The following is a 26,315-nucleotide window of genomic DNA, read 5'->3' as shown; positions in this document are numbered from 1 at the left end:
AAGCGGAAAATAACCTGGTCATATACACTTTCCACAGCCAGCTCAAATTACAACGCTAGACCAGAAGAGTTTTGACCAATACCGAAAAAGTTTTTTTTGGCCATGTTAGAATGGAGAGTTAAAGGTGACTAAAAAATATACAGTGCATATAGGTGAAACCCTACCGAACTATATATCTACTATATATCTGTATAGTACAATCTACATACAGATAATATTGACATGAGCTCAAAGATAATAATTTTACAACCACATAATCTGCATAGAAAAAATTATACTGTTACATAACAAATTTCGATTCATGTAGAGATCAGGTCAAAAGGGGATCTAAGGGTCACAGAGTTCATCCGTATGATATCTCCATTCTGTTTCAATATATAGATGTTAAATTCATACGTAGCGTAAATCAAGGCCAAGCTGTATAGAATTCCTCAAATGCAAGTACTCAGACCATAAGGTCAATGCCTCCATGTAAACCCAGTTCAGATATACAGAAATTAAAAATACAAAAAAGAGGGAAAAATTAAAAAAACCTTTAAAAATAGAAAGCACACAACATATTAAAAAGAGACAAGGCAAGATAATCAATGCCAAAAAGAGGGAATTCAATTGGAATGAAAAAGGAGGGTCTAAGAAGATAAGATACAGTGGTCTGTCAATTACTGAGCTCACTTTATTCAATATCCGGGGATGAATGCCATCTGGCCCGGGGGATTTGTCAATGTTTAATTTGCTCAGAATCAGGCGTACCTCTTCTTGCCTTGTTGAGTGATCCCTGGAGCAGTCAGTTCCTTGGTGAACACTGATGAAAAGTGCCAGTTTAATAGCTCAGCCTTCTCTTTGTCCTCTATAATTATCCTGTTATAATCTTTTATTGGGCCGATACCATCATTTTTTTTCTTTTGGTCTTGATGTATTTATAACATTTTTGGGGGTATATTTTAATGTATTTGTCAATTTTTGTTTCATTAGCTTATTTTGCTAGCTTGATTTCTTTTTAACATTTATTCTCCTGAAATGCTATTTCTGTATTCTCGTACGTTCTAAACACTGACAAGACAAAGAAGTGGGGTCGCAAATGGTGTCTAAACCGGTGGTACTAAAAGGAGAAAAGGAGTTAATTAGGTGCACTAACGAGGTGTAACCAACCACTAAAAATACGTAATAAGGATGGCTGCTGCAGAACCCAGGAAGATAGCGATGAAGTGGATGAAAGAAGAGGGTTAATCCGCACTGCCGGAATAGATCACTGAAGAATTATACACCTCTGAAACGCATAGAACAATAAAATCTGATGTTTTAATCACCATCGATCTTCAGTGATCTTCTTCTGGCAGTGCGGATTAACCCTGTTCTTCCATTAACTTCATCTCATTTCTGTATTCTCAGCCTTCAAGATTTTAAATGCCCTTTGTTTTTGTTTTATTATACTTTCTACTGTCTTATTTATCTGTAGTGTTTTTTTTTTATTCCTGGACATTTTATTACCAGAGTGTACAAGTTTTCTGTAGACTACTTTCTCCGCTCCACTATTTGAAATTTCCTTCTACTATTGGCCCCACTTTAAGTTATTGCTGTAACTCAGTTGCTCGCACTACGGTGATTCCCCTTTATTCTGCCTTACCTCCAATACTTAGTCATCATAAGTTTAAAGCTATCCATTCTGTCTTTGGGCCTGGCTTAATGCAGGAAGAGACTGAGTTGTGAGCTGTGTAAATGGTCCTCATTGGCATTCCTTTGAATATCTCTCGGCTTTAACTGAGTCGGCTCCACTTGGTCAATGGTGGTGCAAGGAACTAAAATACTTTTTGGATAAATTCCCTCCTAAACCTCATTTTCTTCAAACCTAAACACAATTTGAAATATCCTACCTTGGTCTGGCCCAGTTAAACAAGCGTTATCCTGGATCTATTCCATGTTGATCTCCGCACCCTTCTTTTATCTTTAAGCGGGAGGAAGATTTAAATATTAACCTTATTCCTGAACAATAATCTCGAATTTTCTCTCCCATCCATAGAGCTTCAATAAGTTCAAGATTTCAAGAAGGAGGTCTATAAATTACTCTCCTGATGGTATAGAATCCCAACTCATCTACATGCTCTTTTTCCATCTTCTGACCCTGCTTGTTGGAGATGTGGTGAAGCAGAAAGGTCACATAATTTTTGGGCTTGTAAGACACTCCAACTATTCTGGTCGAGAGTGAAAGACATTATGCGTAAATCACAGTTCTTTGGAGAGATGGGCCCTTCTTTGTATTTGGTACATCACTGTAAGATTACGATTACATTATATAAATGTTTACTACTAAGGTTCCTGTGAATGTCCGCTCGTGTTCAGGGCAGATCAAAGTGCGCCAGCGCAGGATCTCAATGTCGGCTAGTGTAGATGATGTAGAACACATCATCCACACTAGCTTCAGAAAGAGCACAAAGATGGCTGAAAGAGGAATCGCGGGACCCGGAGAACGGAGATGCCCATCTGACCCATCTACTCCGCGCCGACTGTTAGGTAAGTATTATAAACATCCAGTGACAGGTTCCCTTTAACACCTTCAGTGAATACTGTAAAAAAAAAAAAAAAAAAAACTTCGCAAAGATTGGCTATGTAACACAATGGGGTGCTCTCAGTTTGTCTTGATCCCCAGCAGACACACCAATGTATGCTTTGTAGGCCTCACACATTTTAGCAGAACTTTCCACAGAGTACTTTTACACTCTTGTCTTTATAAATTGGCCACACACATAGCAAAATGCTTCAGCATGATATATGCAACCTTTTGATGACATCTAAATTAACTGTAGGATCAGAAAAAAATGGGTCTCTCGGTCTTGCACTACAGATCAGGAGTAAACCAGGGCAAATTATTAAAAAATGTTTTTATTAAAATAATTACCGTAAATAAAAATGCAGGCATTACTCATTTCAGAGGTGCTCTACCTCCTTCCTCTGGTGCCTGTATTTTTATGTACCGTATTTTCCGCTTTATAAGACGCACCTGATTATAAGACGCACCCCCAAATTTGGTGAAGGAATAGAGAATTTTTTAATAAATGGGGTCCGTCTTATAATGCCAGTGTCCGTCTAACAAATAATATAGGGTATATGTCCCTCATAGCCCCCTCATCCTAAAATTAGCCCCCTTAATCTGGATATGGCCAACCTTATATTGAACACGTCCCCCAGTGATGCCACATTTCCCCTATGGCTGGCACACATCCTCTATGGCTGGCACACAGGTCCACTGTGGCTGGCACACAGGTCCACTGTGGCTGGCACACAGGCCCACTGTGGCTGGCACACAGGCCCACTGTGGCTGGCATACAGGCCCACTGTGGCTGGCATACAGGTCCACTGTGGCTGGCATACAGGCCCACTGTGGCTAGCATACAGGCCCACTGTGGCTAGCATACAGGCCCACTGTGGCTAGCATACAGGCCCACTGTGGCTGGCATACAGGCCCACTGTGGCAGGCAGACAGGCCCACTGTGGCAGGCATACAGGCCCACTCTAGCAGGCACACAGGCCCACTGTGGCTGGCATACAGGCCCACTGTGGCTGGCATACAGGCCCACTCTAGCAGGCAGACAGGCCCACTCTGGCAGGCAGACAGGCCCACTCTGGCAGGCAGACAGGCCCACTGTGGCAGGCAGACAGGCCCACTGTGGCAGGCAGACAGGCCCACTGTGGCAGGCACATAGGCCCACTGTGGCAGGCACACATCACCCTCTGTTACATATCACCCCCATGTTGCTGCTTTTAGTAAAATAAACTCTTTCCTTACCTTCTGCAGCTCTGTCCTGTCTCGTGTGTCCCTCCTCGGGGTTGAGCTCCTCCTGTCTCCTGCACTTCCTACTTCCTGGTTCTAGTGCAGGTCATGTGATCGGGATAGCAGAGAGATATCTCTGCGTTCCTAATCACAGCAGCAGGAGGGAGACCGGGCAGACACACTGGAGGAGGTGAGTAAAGAGTTTATTATTTTACTATGGGCAGCAGCATGGGGGCCATATCTAACACAGGGGGAGGGGGGATCCTGTGCAATCAAAGGTAAGCACAGGCAGATAATATGCACAGCTCCCAAAGCCCATCAGCGCGATGCAGTTTCAGCACCACGCTTCTGATGGACAGCGGCTGTGCATATTATATGAGCGGGAGCAGGAGATCAAACGCTGCCGCTCCCAGCTTACCCTGCCCCCAGCAGCCCCCAAGCACCGCTCCAGAGCTGCCTGCACCTCCACTGGACTCTGTATATATATACACCCCCCCTTCCCGTATATTCGGATTATAAGACGCATCCCCTACTTTCCCCCAAAATTTGGGGGAACAAAAGTGCATCTTATAAAGCGAAAAATACGGTAATTATTTTAATAAAACCTTTTTTTAATAATTTGCCTTCGTTCACTCCTGATCTGTAGCGCATGACTGAGAGGCCAATTTTTTTTCTGATCCTGCATGTTCATTCAGCTCCTTGTGTTTTGTGGAGCGGCGGTCTAGCAGCAGCAGTCAGATGTGTAAGCTGACCGGTAATTACCGGGTGAAAGTAGCGGTGAAGTGATCCACAAGCATTCACCTCCAGTTTTCTTAAAAATAAATACATTTCAAAATATTATTGGTATGACCATAAAAGCAAAGTTTTTGGGCAATAATAGCCCTTTTCTATTCCTCATTTTACACACAAAGAATTAGGAAAACACACAACACCTTTGAACAAAAAAATATACGTAAATTGTTATGTAGTGTTATGTTCTTTTCATCATACAGCCAAACACAATGTAGAATGAAATGCCATGTAAAAAGGCGTGTCCAGTTGAAACCAGAAGTTTACATAAACTATCTAAAAAGACACATGCATGTTTTTCTCACTATCTGACATGAAATCAGAATAAACCTTTCCCGTTTTAGGTCAATTAGGATTACTAAAATTATTTATATTTGCCAAATGCCAGACTAATGAGAGTGAGAATGTTTAAAGGTATTTATTACTTTCTGCACAGTCAAAAGTTTACGTACATTTCATTAGTATTTCGTACCATCGCCCTTAAACTGTATACATAGGGTGAAACGTTTTAGATATCCTTCCACAAACTTCTCACAATAGTTAGTAGGAATTTGGGCTCATCCCTCCTGACAGAACTGGTATAACTGAACCATGCTCGCATCTGCTTTTTCAGCTTTGCCCATAAATTTTCAATAGGATTGAGATCGGGGTTTTGTGATGGCCACTCCAAGACATGACTTTGTTATCCTTAAGCCACTTTTTAGCCAGTTTGGCAGTATGCTTTGGGTCATTGTCCATTTCCAAGACCTATTTCCGCCCAAGCTTTAAGTTCCTGGCTGAGTCTTGAGATTTTGCTTTGGTATTGCCACAAATCTTCTTTACTCATGATGCCATCTATTTTGTGAAGTGCCTCAGTCCCTCCTGCAGCAAAACAACCCCGAAACATGATGCTGCCACCCCGTGTTTCACAATTGGGATAGTGTTCTTAGGCTTCAATGCTTCTCCCTTTTACCTCCAAATTTAAGGATGGTCATTATGGCCAAACAGTTCAATTTTAGTTTTGTCAGACCACAGGACATGTCTCCAAAAATTAAGGTCTTTGTTACTATGTGCAAACATTAATCTGGCTTTTTTATGTTTTTTTTTTTTTTAGTAATGGCTTTTTCCTGGCAGAGTGGCTTTTCAGTCCATGTTGATACAGTACTCTTTTACTGTGGATAATGTCACAATCTTATGAGCTTCCGCCAGCATCTTCACAAGGTTTTTTGCTTTTGTTCTTGGGTTGATATGTACATGTTTGACGAAAGCATGTGCATCTCTGATACACAGAACCCATCTCCTTCCTGAGTGGTATGATGGCTGGACATTCACATCTTGTTTGTACTTGCGTATAATTGTTTGTACAGATGAACAAGGCACCTTGAGGTATCTGTAAATTGTACCCAAGGACGAACCAGACTGGTTTTCATACACCAGTTTATTCTTTACTAATATAACATATACAGTTGAAACCAGAAGTTTAAATACACTATCTAAAAAGAGATATATAGTGAGAAAAACAAGCATATAACATGAAATGATAATAAACCTTTCCCATTTTAGGTCAATTAAGATTACCAAAATTATTTATATTTGCCAAATGCCAGAATAATGAGAGAGAATGTTTTAAGACATTTTTATTACTTGCTGCAAAGTCAAAAGCTTACAAACACTAAGGGGTACTTTGCACGTTGCGACATCGCCACTGCGATGTCGTCGGGGTCAAATCGAAAGTGACGCACATCCGGTGCCAGTAACAACGTCGCAACGTGTAAAGCTTAGCTGCACCGATAAACGATCGCAAAAGCGTCGTAAATCGGTGATCTGTGTAGTGTCGGTCATTTTCATAATTTCGCTGCAGCGACAGGTACGATGTTCCTCGTTCCTGCAGCAGCACACATCGCTGTGTATGAAGGCGCAGGAGCGAGGAACTTCTCCTTACCTGCCTCCAGCGGCTATGTGGAAGGAAGGAGGTGGGCGGGATGTTTACATCCCGCTCATCTCCGCCCCTCCGTTACTATTGGCCGCCTGCCGTGTGACGTCGCTGTTACGCTGCACGACTCGCCCCCTTAAGAAGGAGGCGGGTCGCCGGCCAGAGCGACGTCGCAGGGCAGGTAAGTGTGCGTGAAGCTGCTGTAGCGATAATGTTCGCTACGGCAGCTATCACAAGATATCGCATGTGCGACGGGGGCGGGTACTATCTCGCTCGGCATCGCTATCATCGGCTAGCGATGTCACAGCGTGCAAAGTACCCCTAAGAGTACTGTGCCTTTAAACAATATGGGACAGCCCATATGATGATGTCAGGTCTATGTAAGCTTCTGATCATTTTATTGCAACATCTGAGTTAGAAACACACTTGTGGATGTATTTTAATGCACACCTGATACACACTGCTTCTGTGTGTAGCATCATGGGAAAGTTGAAAGAAGTCAGCCAAGATATCAGGAAGCGAATTGTTGACTTGCACAACTCTGGTTCATCCTTTTGGTGCAATTTCCAGATATCTGAAGGTGTCTCGTTCATCTGTACAAACAATTCCATACAGATGGAATATCCAGCCATCATGTAAGCTCAGGAAGGAAACGGATTATGTGTACCAGAGAACATGAATATGGTTTGGTCAGACAGTGGAAAAAAAATTTCCCAGCCCAAGGTTTCACAATTCTTTGAATCATCTATTTGCTTAAAATGCTCACTATACCCTTAGATGAATAGAAGAAATGTAGTTTCCAAAACGTTGTCACATCTGGGTAGGTATCTGCTTTTTTGCCACCATAGCAGCTCTTCAAATCACACCCCCGTCTATTCCTGCTAAATCTGCTCTCGAAAAGCGAAATAGCGCTTTTTCCCTTCCAAGCGCTGCCTGTGCCAAAACATATTCCTCATACTGAAGAGCATTGCACAACAAATTAGGTGGTCCTATTTATCTTGTTACCATTGTGAACATGAAAAATTGAGGGTTAAAGCAACATTTTTGAGGATCGAAGAATAATTTTTCATTTTTATGTTCCAATGTTTTTTTTTTTTTTTCCAAAACGTTTTTTATTGATTTTTCAAATTTGTAAAAGCATGACAAGTATCATTGCAAAAGAAGAACATTCGTCTGACAAAATGTGACATAGAGGTGGGTGATACCCCAATTTGGAGTTCCATGTTGCTGTTCGATTTAAGATAGTATACAGTAACATTAAACCAAAACATAGGTAATGAAATATAATATAACATATGCAATACAATTCGTTAAATCTCTGTGTCGTCCCTGAATGATTTCAATTTTGCTAGCGTGTCTTGGTTTTCCCAACCGTCTCGTCTCCCCCTCCCGCCAGAGCCCCCTCCTAGGTGATTCTCAGTTTACCCAGGCTGTCCTGGATATCGCTCAGGATATACCACTCCGAGTGAATAAAAGGTGCCATCAGGTTAATTATTTCTCCCTGTGTGAATTGGCTTTCAATAAAATGTCTCCATCTCACAAAAAACTTGGCTGTCAACCCATCTTTATCCCTCTCCGCTTCTAGTTTTTCCCACTTCAGAAGGTTGTGTAGTTCGCCCACAACCTCCTTTATGGATGGGCCCTCCCTTTGAATCCAGTGTTTTAAGATGCAACGCTTAGCTATCATGGCTATGTCATGCGTTATTGCGTATTTCCTCTTTTCCTGCGTGCTCGGTCCTCCTCCTACTCCTCCCTCAAAGGAGTGGAAAATCCACACCATTAAGTCTAGTTTGCTGAAAATTCCCCATGTTGACTGGGCAAATAGTCTGACTTGGTTCCAGAACCTAGCGATTGTCTCACATTCCCATAGCCCATGCAGCATATCCGTTTTCTCTTTTTGACACTTAGGACACCACCTATCCCTACCTGGTATGTTGAAACCTATAATGGCCCTATGTAGAATTCTGAATTGAGTGTCTCTCCATCTCTCATTGGTAATATGTTTCCGCACTTGTACCCATCCTCTCAGTATATCATCCACCACTTCTTCCCTTCCCAATTGTTTCCCCCACGCTTTTAAAGTCCGACTATCCTCCCGTGAGATAAGCACCCCCCTTAGCGATCGATAAATTTTAGAGACATTTATACTTGTTACATCACATTCCAGTAACTCATCAATCGAACTTCTGTTCAGCTCTCTTCCAACCACACCCAGGTCTCCTATTATTCCATGTTTCAATTGTTCATACTGGATGACATGTGAGCTATTAAGGTTGTACTTATCCAACACTTCCCGACCTGTCATCCACCTCCTGTCCTCCACATTCATAACATCTATCATTCTCCTGACTCCCCTCTCTTTCCATCTAGTAAATAGCTTGTTTTCTCGTCCCAGGGGAAAATTTGGGAATGCCCAGGGGTTCAAGTACTTGGACACTTTCCATGAGAGCCCCAGTTTTTTTCCTTACCGACTTCCATGTTAGCATGGTGTCTCGGAATATAATTGAGTTCCTTATGTGCCCTTCAACCCTGGATAGTGGGGAGTGCAGAATGGACGTCAGATCCCACGGTGACGCATATTTAGTTTCCATCGCATGATCTGAGTGCCTACTCGTTCCTCTCACCCAATCAATTACATGCCTCATGATACATACAAGATTATACCCTTGGACATCTGGAAAGTTTAGACCTCCCTCCTCTGCTGACTTCATCAGCGTACGTAGCTTTATTCTGGGTTTCCTTCCCCTCCACAGAAATTCTGTATACGCGGAGTTGAGCTTATTCACATCCTTTAGTTTTAGCAATAGCGGGATTGTCTGGAAGGGATACAGCAGCCTAGGAAAGCTCATCATTTTTATCAGGTGGCATCTTGCCAGTAATGGAAGTGGCAGACCTTTCCATCCCTTTAATTGAACTGTAATTTTCCTGATTAGCGGTCCATAATTCAAGTTATAGATTGTTTCCACCGATCTTCCTATATGCACTCCCAGGTATTTAATTGAAGATTGTGCTATAGGAATTCCACATAGACAGCCATCCCTTATTTGTCCCCCCATTGTCCCATGATGCCCCTTTAGGAACATGATCTCGCATTTTTTTTTGTTCAGTTTGAAACCGGAGAATGAACCAAATTTTCCAATCAAGGCAAGAGTCTGTGGCAAATCCGCACCGGGGTCCCCCATATAAAGTATGATGTCATCAGCAAAAAGCGCTGTCTTTACTTCTGAACCCCTTATCTTGATTCCTTTAAAGCTATTTTGTCCCTGTAGTATTCTTGACAACGGCTCGATTGCCAGGTTGAATAAAAGAGGAGATAATGGGCAGCCCTGTCTTGTTCCCTTCATCAAAGGGAACACGTCTGATAGAAAGCCCAGAGTGTGTACCCTAGCTCCCGAGTTGGCATAAAGGTTTCTAATGTAAAGTCTCATCTTGCCTACAATCCCTATGGCCTCCATTACCCTGTCTAACCACCCCCAATTTACATTATCAAACGCTTTTTCTGCGTCAAGTGTAACTAGGGCAGGTCTAGCCCCTCCCTCAGTGAGACCCAGTCTAACCGCGTCTACCACTAGAATTGTCTTTCGGATATTGGTAACGGCATTTCTCCCCTTAATAAACCCCACCTGGTGATTCGTAATGATCCTAGGTAAGATCTCGGCCAGTCTATTAGCCATGATCTTGGACATAATTTTTAAATCCTGATTTATGAGCGATATAGGTCTATAACTAGAGGGATCATCCAGGTCCTTGGTTCCCTTGGGGAGTAATTTAATATATGCTATGTTGGAATTTTTGGGTATTTCCGCCCCTCCCAGGAAAGCATTAAAGACTGAGGTTAGATCCGGCGAGATCAGATCCTTCAGAGCCTTATAGAATTCACTATTGAAACCGTCAGGTCCCGGTGCCTTGTTGGTGTTAAGCTCCCCAATTGTTCTCGTCACCTCCTCTACTGTGATATCTGCGTTTAAGGCACTCAAATCTTCCTCCGTCAAGCTAGGCATTTGGGCTTGTCTTAGCCACTCTGCCTCATCAGTCATGTCGTTATTCCCTGACCCATATAGTTTTCTATAGTAATCTCCCAACAGTTTATTAATGTCCTTAGGATCCGTAGTCACCTCTCCCCCCTTTGTTTTCAGTTTAGAGATCACTGTCCTCTTTCTGCTGCCCCTTGCCAGATTGGCCAACATCCTTCCCGCCTTGTTGCCAAACCTATGTAAGTCAACCTCCTTGTGCGACCAGAATAGTTGTTCCTTTTTTTTGGCCCATTCGTCAAATCCCTCTTTTGCCTCCAGCCATCTGCCTTTTGTCATGGGAGATCTATTTGTCACATAATTTGTATATGCTACCCGTACTGCTTCACTATGGAAATTATAATTCTCATTGGTTTTCCGTTTGATCATGGCTGCGTACCCCACCAGACGGCCCCTTAGGACCGCTTTTGCCGTTTCCCAAAATATCACTGGGGACTCTCTATGTTCCTTATTGTCCTCTGCGAATTCTCCCCACCACTCCTGTAGCACCTTATGGAAATTATCTTGCCTGAGAAGGAACGATGGGAATCTCCATATGATATCGGTACCTCTCCTGAATTTCTCTCTAATGCCCAATCTCACCGGACTATGATCAGAGATCACCATATTCTCTATCACACAATCTTGCGTTCCACTCCGTAAATCCTGCGAGATCCAGAACTGATCAATACGTGACCAGCTATCATGAGGGTGAGAGAAGTGTGTATACTCTCTGTCATGTGGGTGAGTTAGTCTCCAGATGTCTTTCAGTCCTACGTCTTCTAATGTTACATCCCTATTGTCTAAACTCCTGCCCACATTAGCTGTCCCCTCCTTGCCCCTCCTCCTATCTTCAGCTAAGTCTGGGACGGTGTTAAAATCGCCTCCCACTATAATGTTAGCCTCCCCATCTGCTAATATGTTGGCCTTTATGTCATCATGAAATGTGATTTGTTGTGAATTTGGGCCATAGACATTATAAATACTGAGTTTACCCGCTGGACTAACGATTGTTAAGTGCTGCCACCTTCCATGGTCGTCTGCCTCATGTGCCACTACCTCATGACTGAATTGTTTATTTATTAGAATCATAGTGCACGCTTTTCTACCTTGTGCCGCTGCCCCGTAAACGGTGCCCACCCAATGTTTCTTCATGCGGAAAAAGTCCTCCCCCCCCAAGTGGGTTTCCTGTAATAAGGCAATGTCTGTCTTTAGTCTTTTCAGATGTCTCAATATCATTGCTCGTTTGTTAGGTGATCTCAGCCCTTTAACATTCCACGTAGTTATCTGTATCATGTTAACCTGTGTATTCTGCTTTTACTACTCCCTCCCCTATGGGCCCCTGCATCAAGGAAGACGAGATGTTCGACACTAGAATCACAGTTGGTGCCACAAAATCGACACTCCCTTTCCCCACCTTGCAAATATAACAAATACAACAAAAAGCATGTAACTGTAAAACATATTTTCCCTTCCGAGAAATCCACGGCGCTTCCCGCCACGTTGGTGAGCTCCCCTATTCCTAGCCAAAATATGTAGCTCCCTAATCACCCCCCAAAAAATATATGTTCTATCCCCGGACTAACTGGAATAAGCCTTTGAAAATTATGCAAAAATTAGCACAGTATGTCAAAACCTCAGCAAGATTCTCCAGTCCTACTTATCTCTGACTCCAGGTAGCCATCAGTCCGCCCAGAACAGGCCCACTTCATTTGAATTTGGATGATGTTCCTGGACAAAGGAGAAAAAGAAAAAAAAAGAAAAAAAAAGACCAAGGGGAGAGAAGATGGAGAAAGAAAGAAGAAGAACAAAAAAAAAAAAAAAAAAAAAAGAGGAGGGGGGGGGGGAAGAGGACCCAGACTTTGGGATGTTTTCCTCTCTTTTCTCCCTTCCCCCTCCTCCTCTCACCTCCCCAACCCTCTCTCCGTAATGCATCCTCCTCAACGCCTCTCCCTGTTTGGGAAGAGAAAAAAAAAAAAAAACAGGCAAAAAAAGGAAAAACAATGAGCGAGTTCCAGTTCAGGTATCATGGTTTCTCTCCAAGGGTTGGTTCCTGTGTTCCAGGCGAGAATTATGCTGTCGACCCGGGCTTGGCCTCCTTTCCTCCCTGGTCTCGACTTGCTTTTGTCCCCCAAGACGTCCCACATCTCTTCCTGAGCTTGTGGGGGATCCTCTTCTGTTATTCCCTTCTCCACTAGCTCCTTTTTCTTGCCTTTCTGACCTAGTCTTGTTGAGCTCTGCCATGAGAATGTTTTCTGCTTCTTTGTAGTCCTTGTAGTATACAAACGAGCCATTGGGGTTTCTAACTTTCAGTGTAGCAGGGTATAATAGCTGGCACTTTACTTTTTTGTTGTACAGAAATGAGCAAATTTTGGTAAATTCTTTTCTCCTTCTGGATACTTCTGCTGAATAATCCCCAAAAATTAGCAGTCTGTTGCCTTGATATTGTAGTGGACGCTTTCGTTCTCTAAAGGCCCTCAATATTTCCTCCTTATGCTTATAATCAAGGTATTTGACAATCACCTTCCTGGCTCTTATCGGGGTATTCTTGTTTGAGTTTTGGCCCTCTCCCTTATTCGCCTCCTGGTGTCTCAGTGGACCCACTCTGTGGGCTCTTTCAACTCTGAATTTCGCCTTTATGCCCAGGGCCTGCGGTAGCTCCAACTCACATATATTATCCAACTGACCAATCGACACAGACTCTGGCAACCCGACTATACGTAGGTTGTTTCGTCTCGATCTGTTTTCCAAATCGTCCGCTTTATCCTTCAAGTATTCATTAGATTTTGCTAGAGCTGCTATTTGTGCTTGCATAGCCAGTATTGTCTCCTCGGAGTCAGATATTCTCTGCTCTGATTCTGCCAGTCTAGAGGCATGGGCATTTATCTGTTTTTGCATATTAGCTAATGATGTTTGTATGGCTGCCTCAATAGCCACTTTAACCTCTTTTGACAAGTGTGATGTCACTTCTTCAGCCAGTTTTTTATAGTCCACATTAAGCTTTTGTGTGTACTTGTCTTGGCCTGCAGGTGGTGCTGTTTTCTTAGTTCTCTTTGTCTGGACTGGGCCACCACCTCCATCCCCCAATAGCTTGCAGGCTTGTGATGTTGGTGTAGTAAGCTGCTTTTTGTTTCCTTTGGAAGGGGTACTATGAATTCTTGCATTTGACTTCCTGTGAGTCTGAGTGGGATTAATCTCCCTGTACTGTTTGTCAGTTTCATCCTCCAACACTGCTGTGTCTTTGAGCTGCCCTGCTTTGTCTGCATCTTCTCTCCCCTCTGCCTCCATATCCCCTTCATCCTCCCATTGCGATCCACCATCATCAGTCCCCTGCATCCACCTCTCTCCTGCTGTGTCCTCCTGTGACTCCTCGCTCATATCTTCCTTATCTCCTGTCTCCTCGCTCATATCTCCCTTATCTCTCCCCTTCCAGCTCTGTGTTTGCTTTTCTGAGTCTCTCACCATGCGTTCAGGCTCCTCCCCCATCAGGCTCGGCGCCATTATCTTATCTTCTCCCCTGTCCATATCAAAGCTTCTCCAGGCTGACTCACCGCTCCCAGCACTTCTCAGGAGGTACCATTCCATAGCTGTCTGCTTTAGGTAACCTCCTGTGCTGCTCTCTGTTTGGTGGCTCGTCCGGGGGGTCTGTTTTTAGTCGGTTTCTGTGAGGGGTGGCAGGAGCTTCTCCTCTATGCTTCCACCTCAGCCAGGACAGGAACCGGAAGTCGTTCCAATGTTTTAAAATTTTGTGAAGCACCTGAGGGTTCAAAATGTTCACCAAACTCCTATATAAATTCCTTAATGGGTGTACTCTCTAAAATGGGGTTAATTATGGGAGGTTTCTGCTGCTTTGGCATCTTAGAGGCTCTTCAATTGTGATATGGCATCTGCACTCGGTTCCGGTCAAGCAGTACCTTACCTTCCGTGCCCTGCCATGTTCCCAAACTGTAGACTCCAACCACATATTGGATATCGTTGTACTCAGGAGAAGTTAAGCAACAAATTGTGCAGTCCATTTTCTCCTTTATCCTTTTGAAAATGAAATATTTGGAGCTAAAGCAATATTTGTGAAACAATGTAATTTTTCATTTTTAGGGGTACTTTGCATGCTGTGACATCGCTACTGCGATATTGTCGGGTCAAATCGAAAGTGATGCACATCCGGCGCTGGTAACGACGTTGCAACGCGCAAAGCCTAGATGCACCGATAAACGATCGCAAAAGCGTTGAAAATCGGTGATCTGTGTAGTGTCGGACATTTCCATAATGTCGCACCAATAGGTGCTACGATGTTGTTCCTCGTTCCTGCGGCAGCACACATCGCTGTGTGTGAAACCGCAGGAGCGAGGAACATCTCCCTACCTTCCTCCATCGGCTATGCGGAAGGAAGGAGGTGGGCGTGATATTTACATCTCATCTCTGCCCTTCCGCTTCTATTGGCCGCCTGCCGTGTGATGTCGCTGTGATGCCGCACGACCCGCCCCCTTAGGAAGGAGGCGGGTCGCCGGCCAGAGCGACGTCGCAGGGCAGGTAAGTGCGTGTGAAGCTGTCGTAGCGATAATGTTCGCTACGGCAGCTATCACAAGATATCGCATGTGCGACGGGGGCGGGTACTATCACGCTCGGCATCGCTATCATCGGCTAGCAATGTCGCAGCGTGCAAAGTACCTCTTAGAGTCCAATGTTTTAAAATTCTGGGAAGACCCTGTGGGTTAAAAATAGTATCAACACACCCAGATAAATTCCTTGAGGGGTATAGTTTCTAAAATTGGGTCACTTTTTGGAGTGTTATGCTGTTTTGGTACACATGTGCGACATTGCATCCGCAGTCTATTCAAATCTGTGTTCAAAAAGTCAAATATTGCTCCTTCCCTTCTGAGCCCTGTCATTTTCCAAAACAGTAGTTTTCCCTCACATATGGGGCATTGGAATACTAAGGAAAAAATGGACAACCCAATTTACTGTGCAGTTTCTTCTGTTAACCTTGTGAAAATTAAAAAATTGTCTCTAAAGCAACATTTTGGTGAAATGCATGCAATTTTTAATTATTTTCTTCCAGTTTACTATTATTTCTGTGAAGCACCTGAAGGGTTAACAACCTTCCTGAATGCGGTTTTGAATACCGTGAGGGGTGCAGTTTTTAAAATGGTGTCTTGATCAGCTTTTTTTTTTTTACATATAGGACCCTCAGAGGGTATTATTGTGGTATGTATCCACCTTCACAAAAGATGCTCTGACATGCTAAAGTATGTATCCACCCTGTTCTATCATTGATTATCTATTATTGATTATATCTATTGGCATGAAATAAAGTGTATACCTATTTCAATTCATATGTTTTCACATTCTATCCGTTGCTAAAGTAGCAAAGAAAGCGCAATTCATGTGCTTCAGAAGCGCCTCGTATTTCACCACCGACCAATGCATTCTTTGCTGCTCTCCATTTCTTGCACTTGTTGCAATGAAATCCTTCGTAATCCTTTTGGCGCATGTATTTAGTTTTTTGGCTGATGTTTCCAGTGCAGCCAGGCGTTCCGAGCATGCATTGTGGTTGTTGTTGTAGTTGTTGTTGCTGCTGCCGTTGAAGCTGTTGCTGGGACAGAAGCAAACCATTTTGGCGGGCAAATTCTGAAGCCTGCTTCTCTGTCGAAATCAGAGCGCAAAATTCGAAAATATTCGGATCTTGTAGAGCCATATTTAGATCAAACTGACTGCTCTTAGGTTTTCGAGTTTGACAATGAAGGACACTTTAAATTATTGAACCGAGTGGATACATACTTGAGCATGTCAGAGTATCTTTTGTGGAGGTGGATACATGCCACAATAATACCCCCTCAGAGTGCCTTCAAAAGTTAAGTACTCTTTAATAAAATAGGATTTGTAAATTTTGTTGGAATCATGAAAACTTACTGCTAATTTTTTAATCCTTCTAACTTCCCAACAAATGTTTCAAAAACGATGTTTACATAAAGTAGACATGAGGTAAATGTTATTTATTAATTATTTTATGTGATATTGCTATTTGTTTTGAGGGCATAAAAAAGTTCAAAAATTGCAAATGTTTCAAAATGTTTGTCAATTTTTCGATGTTTTCATAATCATATCAACCTAAATTTATTACTATCATGAAGTATAATGTGTCAAGAAAAAAACACATTCTCAGAATCACTGAGTTCCGTTGAAACGTTCCAAAGTTATTAGTGGATAAAGTGACTTTCATCAAAATTGAAATTTTTGGCCTGGTCATAACAGTGAAAACAGGCTGTAGTATGAAGGGGTTAATAGCGGGAGGATTTTTTTTTTTAAAATGACAGGTTTACTTGGAGCCTCTGGAGTGTGGAGATGATTTTTAGACATATTCCAATGATGTGAGTATATACAGTAGTCAGGTCTGAGCAGATAACTTGAAATGTTCTGAGAGTGGGATTGAGTATTTCTCTCTCGGGACCTTGAATGAGTTAAGACTCCAGGAAGTAAGGAACTGTTTTCTCAAAGACATTCACTTACCACCACAAGAAGGATGTATACTTGTCCATACCAGGTAGGAAAGCTCTATTGTGCCATAGGGGAGGTCATGTATGTTTTTTCTTTGCCAATGTTAATCCTAATGTTTATTTAAACTACATAATTGAATCTATTTTGAAAACTATATGAGGGTCTGCTGATAAATCTTTGGCTTTGTGATCTTTTTTTGGTTCTATGGTAAGGAATGTTACATTGTCTAATGCGATATTCACAGCAACTGAGAGCAAAGGAGTGATAAAATTCTTGTTTTTGCAAGGAAAGTCTGTGAAAAATATTCTTGGTGATAAGTCGCAGACATTGGGGGATCAATGCCCTTCATATTCCACAGTTTAGAACTGGGTTGCCAAATTTAAAACGGACCACTTTAGCACCAATGATGAGGAACGTCCTGGATGACCGAGAGTGGTTGTTGTTCCGGAGATCGTTGATGCTGTGCACAACCTCATACTGGAGAATTGACAAATTTCAGCTAAAGCAATAGCAGACATCATGGGGATTTCTCGTGAATGTGTTTGTGTCATTTTCCATGAACATTTGGATATACGGAAGCTATCTGCAAAGTGGGTCCCCAAATGTTTGACAACAGATCAGAGAAGCATGCGAGTGAAAACTTCACGGTCCATTTGTCAGCGTTTCTGGACTGATAAAAACGTCGTGGATTGACCGGTCACTATGAATGAGACCTGGATTTGTATGACCCTGAAAACAAGAAGCAGTCAAAAGAGTGGAGGCACAGTGGTTCTCCTCATCCAAAGAATTTCAGGGTGCAAAAATAAGCCACTAAGGTGATGGTGTCTGTGTTCTGGGATAAGGAGGGTGAGCTGCTAGTGGACTACCTTCAAAAGAGCTCCACCATCAATGCAAGGTAATACATTGAACTTTTGAACCAATTCAAGGCAGCTTTAAGGCCAAAAGGCACGATAAGCTGTCCAGAGGAATCTTGTTCCTGCAAGACAATTCCTCCGCTCCCACTGCTGAAGCGGCCATGGCAAAACTAGCAGAGCTGGGCTTCCAGCTGGTTGACCACCCACCTTATTCACCAGATCTAGCTCCCTCCAATTATCATCTGTTTCCAAACCTGAAGAAACACATCAAGGGTACCAAATTTCATACCATTTCTGATGCCTGGTTTGAGGCACAACCAAAATCTTTCTTTTTGCTAGGCTTATAGAACTTGGAATACCGATGTAAGAAGTGTGTTTACATCAGTGGAGAGTATAATAATAATAATTGTATTCATTTATATAGCGCTATTAATTCCACAGCGCTTTACATACATTGGCAACACTGTCCCCATTGTATGTGGAATAAATATACAGTTTCATCATCATATCTCGTTTCTTTCTGGGTAAAGCCGAAGACTTATCAGCAGCTCCTCGTAGTATTGTCTGATTACTATACTGTGCACATGGTAATTCGTTTTCTTACAATCGGAAAGGTTTTCTCCCAATGTACATTGGATACCTGCATTATTTGTTTACTGGCAGTGTTTTACCTTCTGAATTGGAATTTCAGGCTTATTGCATGACTTATTTGTATTATTCTCAAATACTGGATTAAAAAAAAAGATTACATAGAGGCTTTATTGAAGTTCAAAATCGTTTTTCTCTTTTTATCAAATATGCATTTTCCTTTGAAATTTTTTTACTTTTTTTTTTTCCATAGGAGGTAGAGCAAGATGTGAAGAACTTAGAAGACTTACAAGATGAATATGACTTTAAATGTAAAACTGTACAAAGCAGAGGTATGAAATAAAATTGGCTGTGTATATAATTCAAAATATAAAATATATTTTTAAATTTTAATTCTATCGCTAGTGTTCTCACCCGCAATACATGTCTTATGACCATTATAGAGTATGATGCTCAAACAAATGCACCCCCCTACACACAAACACACACACACACACACACACACACACACACACACACACACACACACACACACATTGAATCCCACGGTGAATCTCCCTCCTTCACAGTTTCATCCCATACATAGTGTGATCACTTCACAGTACCTGATTTCCATCAATATCACTCTGAAAATTATTGTAGGACAGTTGTTCACTTAAGACTACTTTACACGCTGCGATATCGGTCCCGATATCGCTAGCGTGGGTACCCGCCCCCATCTGTTGTGCGACACGGGCAAATCGCTGCCCGTGCCGCACAACATCGCCCAGACCCGTCACACATACTTACCTGCCCGGCGACGTCGCTGTGACCGGCGAACCGCCTCCTTTCTAAGGGGGCGGTCCGTGCGGCGTCACAGCGACGTCACTGAGCGGCCGCCCAATAGCAGCGGAGGGGCGGAGCTGAGCGGGACGTAACATCCCGCCCACCTCCTTCCTTCCGCATAGCGGCAGGGAGGCAGGTAAGGAGAGCTTCTTCGTTCCTGCGGCGTCACAGGGAGCGATGTGTGCTGCCGCAGGAATGAGGAACAACCTCGTTACTGCTGAAGTAACGATTTTTGAGAATGGACCCCCATGTCACCGATGAGCGATTTTGCACGTTTTTGCAACGATGCAAAATCGCTCATCGGTGTCACACGCAACGGCATCGCTAATGCGGCCGGATGTGCGTCACCAATTCTGTGACCCCAACGAGTTCGCATTAGCGATGTCGTAGCGTGTAAAGCCCGCTTAAGTCTATCTTTTCTAAGGTTTTTAAATTAACTTTTGCCTTCCTCATGTATTTCCTTCATCTGCAAGTTGCATCATTGTAAGGAATGTCACCCTCTTCTAGACCAAGCTTCTCATGTTGCTGAAAGTTATGGTTCTTCTGGAACCTTGCCTACTTCAATTTAGAGAGATTAAAGTGGGCTTTACATGCTACAATATATCTAACGATGTGTCAGCAGGGTCACGTCGTAAGTGACGCACATCCGGCATCGTTAGTGATATTGTAGTGTGTGACACCTACGTGCGACCATGATTGTGCGTTCAAACGTTGATTGCATACACGTCGTTCAAAATCTAAAAATTGAACGTCCGGTCGTTCAATGTTCCCGAGGCAGCATACGTCGCTCCGTGTGACACCCCGGGAACGATGAACACATCTTACCTGCGTCCCGCCTGTAATGTGGAAGGAAGGAGGTGGGCGGGATGTTTACGTCCCGCTCATCTCCGCCCCTCCGCTTCTATTGGCCGGCCGCTGTGTGACGTCGCTGTGACGCTGAACGTCCATCCCCCTTCAGGAAGTGGATGTTCGCCGCCCACAGCGAGGTCGTATGGAAGGTAAGTACGTGTGACGGCGTTTAATTGTTTGTGCGACACGGGCAACTAATTGCCCGTGCCGCACATACGATGGGGGCGTGTGCGTTCGCATACGAGATCGCATATGTGATTGCAACGTGTAAAGCAGCCTTTAGATCCTTTACCCAATTTTTTACAAAATCATGTAGTAGGAACAAACTTTGGTTTGTTTTTATAAAAGGTTCACTTAAGTAACCAGACATCTCTCAATACTGATAACACTGTTTTGATCAAAGGTATCCCCTCACGTGAATTTTTCTCCTTATCTCAAAAGACCTTTTGGTCATTCGTAAACAATTCCTCAATATAAATATGTATTGATAAGAATCTTGCCATAAACAAGTTTACTAACAGGCTCAATTACTCATTTGACTACACATGCACATTATAATAAAGCTTTATTTTTGCACACTCACTTTCCTTTATTCCACAGAATGATATGCCTACCTGTAAGTCTTTAAGAACAATATAGCGTCCGTATCAATGGTTAATGGAAATCAAAGTCATCAACCAATTTAGAGCTGGATTTTAGAGATCCAACTTGCAGCATGAATTTCATCATAACAGCTCACAAGTAAAGATGGGAGAATTGATTAGCAGGACTCCATTTTATTCTGCAGGTCGGTAATCTGTGACTGCTGGACAAGAGGTCCACAAATCTCCTTACCTCCGGGCATTCCTGGCTCTTGTTCTGATTAGTCGGGTTTGTGGGACGTCATCATTGTGGCCTGACACACAACATTGCACCAGTCCAACTAGTCAAAAGAAGAGTCGAGAATGATGGGAGGTCAGGAGATTTGCAGGCCTCATTTTCTATTGACACAGATTCCTGACCTGGCCAATGGTCCCGGAGTACTGCAAATCCGTTCTCCTGTATCTACTCATAATGTGAATCAGTAGTGTGAATGGCCTCAATGTATTTGTAAATACTCCTGACAATGTATGTGCCCCTGATGAGATGTTATCCTGATATTATCCTGGAGAATCTTTTTCCAGACCTGAATCAGGACATCAGTAAGTTCTTAAAAAGTCTGTGACACAACTCGACAGCTTTGGTTCTCCTGGTATCTAGTGGTCCAAAGGATCTCAGTTGGATTTTTGGTCTAAGGAACAATTGTGCCAATCAATGGCATCAGTACTCATTCAGGAACTGCCGACACACTCCGGCCACATGAGGCCAGGGTGCTGTTGGCTATCACATGGAGGATTCTCCAGTAATATGCTTACCCAAACCATCATTGACACATCAACAAACCTGTTATACTACATGACGTTAGAGGCAGAATAACTTTAACCACAGCATCTCCTGACTGTATAAAACCTGTCACATGTGTTCAATGTAAACCGGCATTAATCTGTGAGGAGAAAAGAGACCCAATAGCAGACCTGCTAAATCTTGTTTTTATTGGCAAATGTTAATGGAGCTGCACTATACTAGGTTGAGCACAGGTCCTACTACAAGATTTTGCCTCCTGCCACCCTCATGTAGTCTGTTTTTGATAGCTTGGTTCAGAAGCTTGTTCATCAGTAGTCCGTTGAAGGTGATTTTGTCGGGCTCTAGCACTGCTTCTCCTGTTCCTAGTCACAGAAAAGAACAGATACTGGGTTCATACCCCTCTGTGATCCTCTCTGCCTCTGCTTATGTAACAGGCTATGTCTTGATATCTGCTTTATGTTCATGAGACTGCTTGGATACAAAGCAAACCCTTTTTTTGTACAGACAAAAATGATTATATGCAATCTGTGAGGAGCTAGACTACCTGTATAGCCAGAATGGGCTACACGCTACAGGTACCTCCTCATGTTCTTAGTAGTGATAAAGGCCCTAGCATAAAGTAGAGGAGCATCTGTTACTTTAAATTTTCTTTTCCTGCATGCATTGAATGCTTTATGAGGGTTTTGTATAATATGAGATAATCACTTACTATAATATAGTAGTATGAACAAGCTTATATCTGTCATTTTATATTGGGGGAGAATATTCATTTTGCTTCTTAGAATAAATAACTTATTTGAGATCAACATAGAAGTACCTTTTTCCAAGTACTGTTTATAGTTGAAACCAGACGTTTGCATACAGTATACACTTTACATTACTTAAACACATATGCATGCTATTCTCACTATCTGACATGCAATCAGAATAAACCTTTCCCGTTTTAGGTCAATTAGGATTACCAAAATTATTTATATACTACTCAAAAAAATAAAGGAAACACTAAAATACCATTGTGCTGTTTAAGTGTTCGCTTTATTTTTTGAGCAGTATATTTGCCAAATGTGTAGCATCATGGGAAAGTCAAAAGAAATCAGCCAATATCTTAGGAACAAAATTGTGGACTTGCACAAGTGTGGTTCATCCTTGGGTGCAATGTCCAGATACCTGAAGGTTCCTCATTCATCTTTACAAACAATTATACACAAGTACAAACAAGATGGAAATGTCCATCAATACCGCTCAGGAAGAAGACGGGTTCTGTGTACCAAAGATAAACATGCTTTGATCAGACATGTGCATATCAACCCAAGAACACAAGCAAAAAAACTTGTGAAGATGCTGGCGGAAGCTGGTAAGAATGTGTCATTATCCACAGTGAAACAAGTACTTTATCAACATGGGCTGAAAGGCCACTCTGCCAGGAAGAAGCCATTACTCCACATGAAACATAAAAAAATCCAGATTACTGTTTGCAAATACACACAGGAACACAGACCGTATTTTTTTGGAGACATGTCTGACGAAACTAAAATTGAACAGTTTGGCCACAATGACCATTGTTACGTTTAGAGGGAAAAGGGAGAAGCTTTGAAGCCTAAGAACCCCATCCCAATTGTGAATCACGAGGGTGGCAGCATTATGTTGTGGAGTTGTTTTGTTGCAGGAGGGACTGGTGCTCTTCACAAAACAGAGGACATCATAGGGAAAGAAGATTATGTGGCAATACTGAAGCAGCATCTCAAGACAGCAGCCAGGAACTTTAAGCTTGGGTGGAAATGGGTCTCCCAAATGGACAATGACCCGAGCATACTGGCAAACTGGTTACAAAGTGGCTTAAGGCTAACAAAGTCAATGTTTTGGAGTGGCCATCATAAAACCCTGAACTCAATCCTATTGAACATTTTTGAGCAAAGCTGAAAAGGCAGGTGCGAGCAAGGCGACCTACAAACATGGCTCAGTTTCACCAGTTCTGTCAGGACGAAGGGGCCCAATTCCTACCAACTATTGTGAGAAGCTTGTGGAAGGATATCCAAAACGTTTGACCCAAGTTATACAGTTTTAGGGCAATGGTACCAAATACTAATGAAATGTATGTTAGCTTTTGACATTGCGGAAAGTAGTAAAAATACCTTAAAACATTCTCTCTATCATTATTCTGGCACTTGGCAATATAAATAATTTTGGTTCCTAATTGACCTAAAACAAGAAAGGTTTATTCTGATTTCATGTCAGAGAAAAACATGCATAAATGTCTTTTTAGATGGTGTATGTAAACTTCTGGTTTCAATCGTATATGATATATTAGTAAAGAATAAAATGGTGTATTTGTAATTTCACATGTCAAGAACTAAGGGCGGCTTTGCACGTTGCAACATCACACGTGCGATGTCGGTGGGGTCAAATCGAAAGTGACGCACATCCGGCGTCACTTTCGACATCGTTGTGTGTAAATTCTAGATGATACGATGAACGAGCGCAAAAGCGTCGTTATCGTATCATCGCTGCAGGCTCCGACTTTTACATAATTATGCTGCCGCGACAGGTACGATGTTGTTCCTCGTTCCTGCGACAGCACACATCGCTGTGTGTAAAGCCGCAGGAACGAGGAACATCACCTTACCTGCCGCCGGCGGCTCTACGGAAGGAAGGAGGTGGGCGGGATGTTTACATCCTGCTCATCTCTGCCCCTCCGCCGCTATTGGCCGCCTGCCGTGTGACGTCGCTATGACGCCGCACGACCCGCCCCCTTAGGAAGGAGGCGGGTCACCGGCCAGAGCGACGATCGCAGGGCGGGTGAGTGCATGTGAAGCTGGCGTAGCGATAATTTTCGCTACGCCAGCTATCACAAGATATCGTACCTGCGACAGGGGCGGGGACTATCGCGTGCGACATCGCAGCATCGGCTTGCGATGTCGCAACCTGCAAAGCCCGCCTAAGTCTTTACTTCAGCAGTGTGAACTCACAAGACCACTTCATTCTTCTCAATTGTCACTGTTTTTGTTCTTCAGAAAATGAACATCATGCACAAAGTGAACGTCTTGCACAAAATGAACTCAAGCAGGAAAAATTGGTGTTACGAAACATGTTTCTTGCTATAGGTATTAAAAGAAAGGTAAGTTACATATTTAATAAAATAAATATAAGTAGCTTTTTTTTTAATTTTATAAATTCATGTAAACTACTAATCAAAAATGTGTATACACCCTTTTATACAACAGTTTTTCTTGTTCTGATTAGAATGTGCATTTTGTAAATTTAGACTGAAGCGGCCAAAATACAAAGTCCCCACATATGGGAATAAGAAGTAAAGAGACACTTGTGAGAAACCAAACTCTGTGGCTCCTTTCAGATTGCGTTTTTCCCTACGTCCACAGGTCCCGTCGGAGCATCCGTCCGAACCGCCCGTCCCCCACTCTGCAAAGCGTGTTCCGGACGCATGCGCCCGGCAGGGCCATTCAATGTAAAGGAGCACACTGCGTTAGCGTGTGCTCTGTTTTGTGCCATTTTTGCACATATACGTTTTCTGCAGACGGACACCCGAACGTAGTCCATTACGTTTGGGTGTCCGTCTGCAGAAAACGTATATGTGCAAAAATGGCACAAAACAGAGCACACGCTAACGTTGTGTGCCCCATTACTGTGAATGGTCCTGCCGGGCACGTGCTTCCGGAACACGCTTTGCAGAGTAGGGGAGGGGCGGTTCGGACGGATGCTCCGACGGGACCTGTGGATGTAGGAAAAAACACAATCTGAAAGGAGCCTGTGTGTGTTAAGCCTTAGATTCCTCCCTTATGCTTTGTTGGCAGCTCTACAGACCCTTAGCATCCTCTCACGTAGCTTCATCATAGGTGCCATCCAGACAAAATTGAGAGCCATTCACAAAGATGTAACAAGGGGGGGAGGGTGCACCGCCAATCACTACACAATCAACTTGTAAAAGCTGGGTGCTTCCTCTCACAGTGAGGACAGTACTAAAATTAAGAGAAAAGACACTGTAAATATGAAAGCACACCGAATAATAAAAATGAAAAAATATTATTGAAGAATCAAAAGCTTTAGAAACATTAGAAACAACACAAAGAAACGAGCAGCACCAAAATGTACAGGCAATGTTAATACCCCCAAACTCAAATAGCCAATCTATTAGAACCATATACAAAGCAATTCATGCAATATGATGATGCCCAAGAGGTTATAGCATAGAGAGCCAATTGTGCAAACAATATGAACAAGCCAGGGCCGTGGCCCTCTATAGCAGTCGCCAAATATATCATACCTGACAAAGTAGGCAAAAGTCTATGGTGCGTGGTATAGTATAATTGGATAAGCGTATGGGGATCCATAAGTGGAAGCAGGAGGTAAGACCTGTAGGAGTAGAGAGTCCCTAAGAAGTGTGCCCATTCACAAAGACATACCTGTTTTCCGAAGGTCCTGAACATTTGTGGTGTACTGATTTGTGATGCTTGACCACAGTCTTGTTTGGTACCTCTTATGTTCAACAACTGGGACAGAACATACTGCCTTGTGGTCTACTTTCAGATTCCAGCCACCGAGGCCCATAATTCACCTTCCAAATCTCTGTTGGAAGACTCCAGGAAGTGTATCTCGGATCAAGAGAACCAGAGGAGAATGTGGAAATCCTGTCCCCAAATGTTCCCCCACAGATAAAAATGGTGGTGACCGCCACATGAATTATGATGTTGTGACACCCCAGGGCAGTGGGATACTCTGTCCTGGGCGTGTGGTGAACAGGGGAGTCGTGATCGCGGCCGATGCCCGGTTCCATAACCCCGGGGGTCGATCCGAAAAAGGGGGAAAAAGTGGAAAAATAACAGTAAAAT

The 26,315-nt window shown here is 43.0% G+C and overlaps 1 protein-coding gene across 1 annotated transcript in view; it reads left to right on the top strand.

Annotated features, from left to right (window-relative positions):
* STAT1 (signal transducer and activator of transcription 1) overlaps positions 1-26,315 on the top strand; it is an 801,166-nt gene that overhangs the window by 200,867 nt on the left and 573,984 nt on the right. Inside the window, exons 6-7 of the mRNA XM_075317825.1 lie at positions 18,668-18,746; positions 24,483-24,586. Of these exons, the coding sequence (XP_075173940.1) occupies positions 18,668-18,746; positions 24,483-24,586 (183 nt within the window). The remainder of the gene's footprint in view (positions 1-18,667; positions 18,747-24,482; positions 24,587-26,315) is intronic.

This window comes from Anomaloglossus baeobatrachus, chromosome 7 (assembly GCF_048569485.1).
Source record: "Anomaloglossus baeobatrachus isolate aAnoBae1 chromosome 7, aAnoBae1.hap1, whole genome shotgun sequence".
NCBI classification, from domain to species: domain Eukaryota; kingdom Metazoa; phylum Chordata; class Amphibia; order Anura; family Aromobatidae; genus Anomaloglossus; species Anomaloglossus baeobatrachus.
The sequence above is the reverse complement of the archived record's forward strand: the minus strand, read 5'-3'. Positions and strand labels throughout refer to the sequence as shown.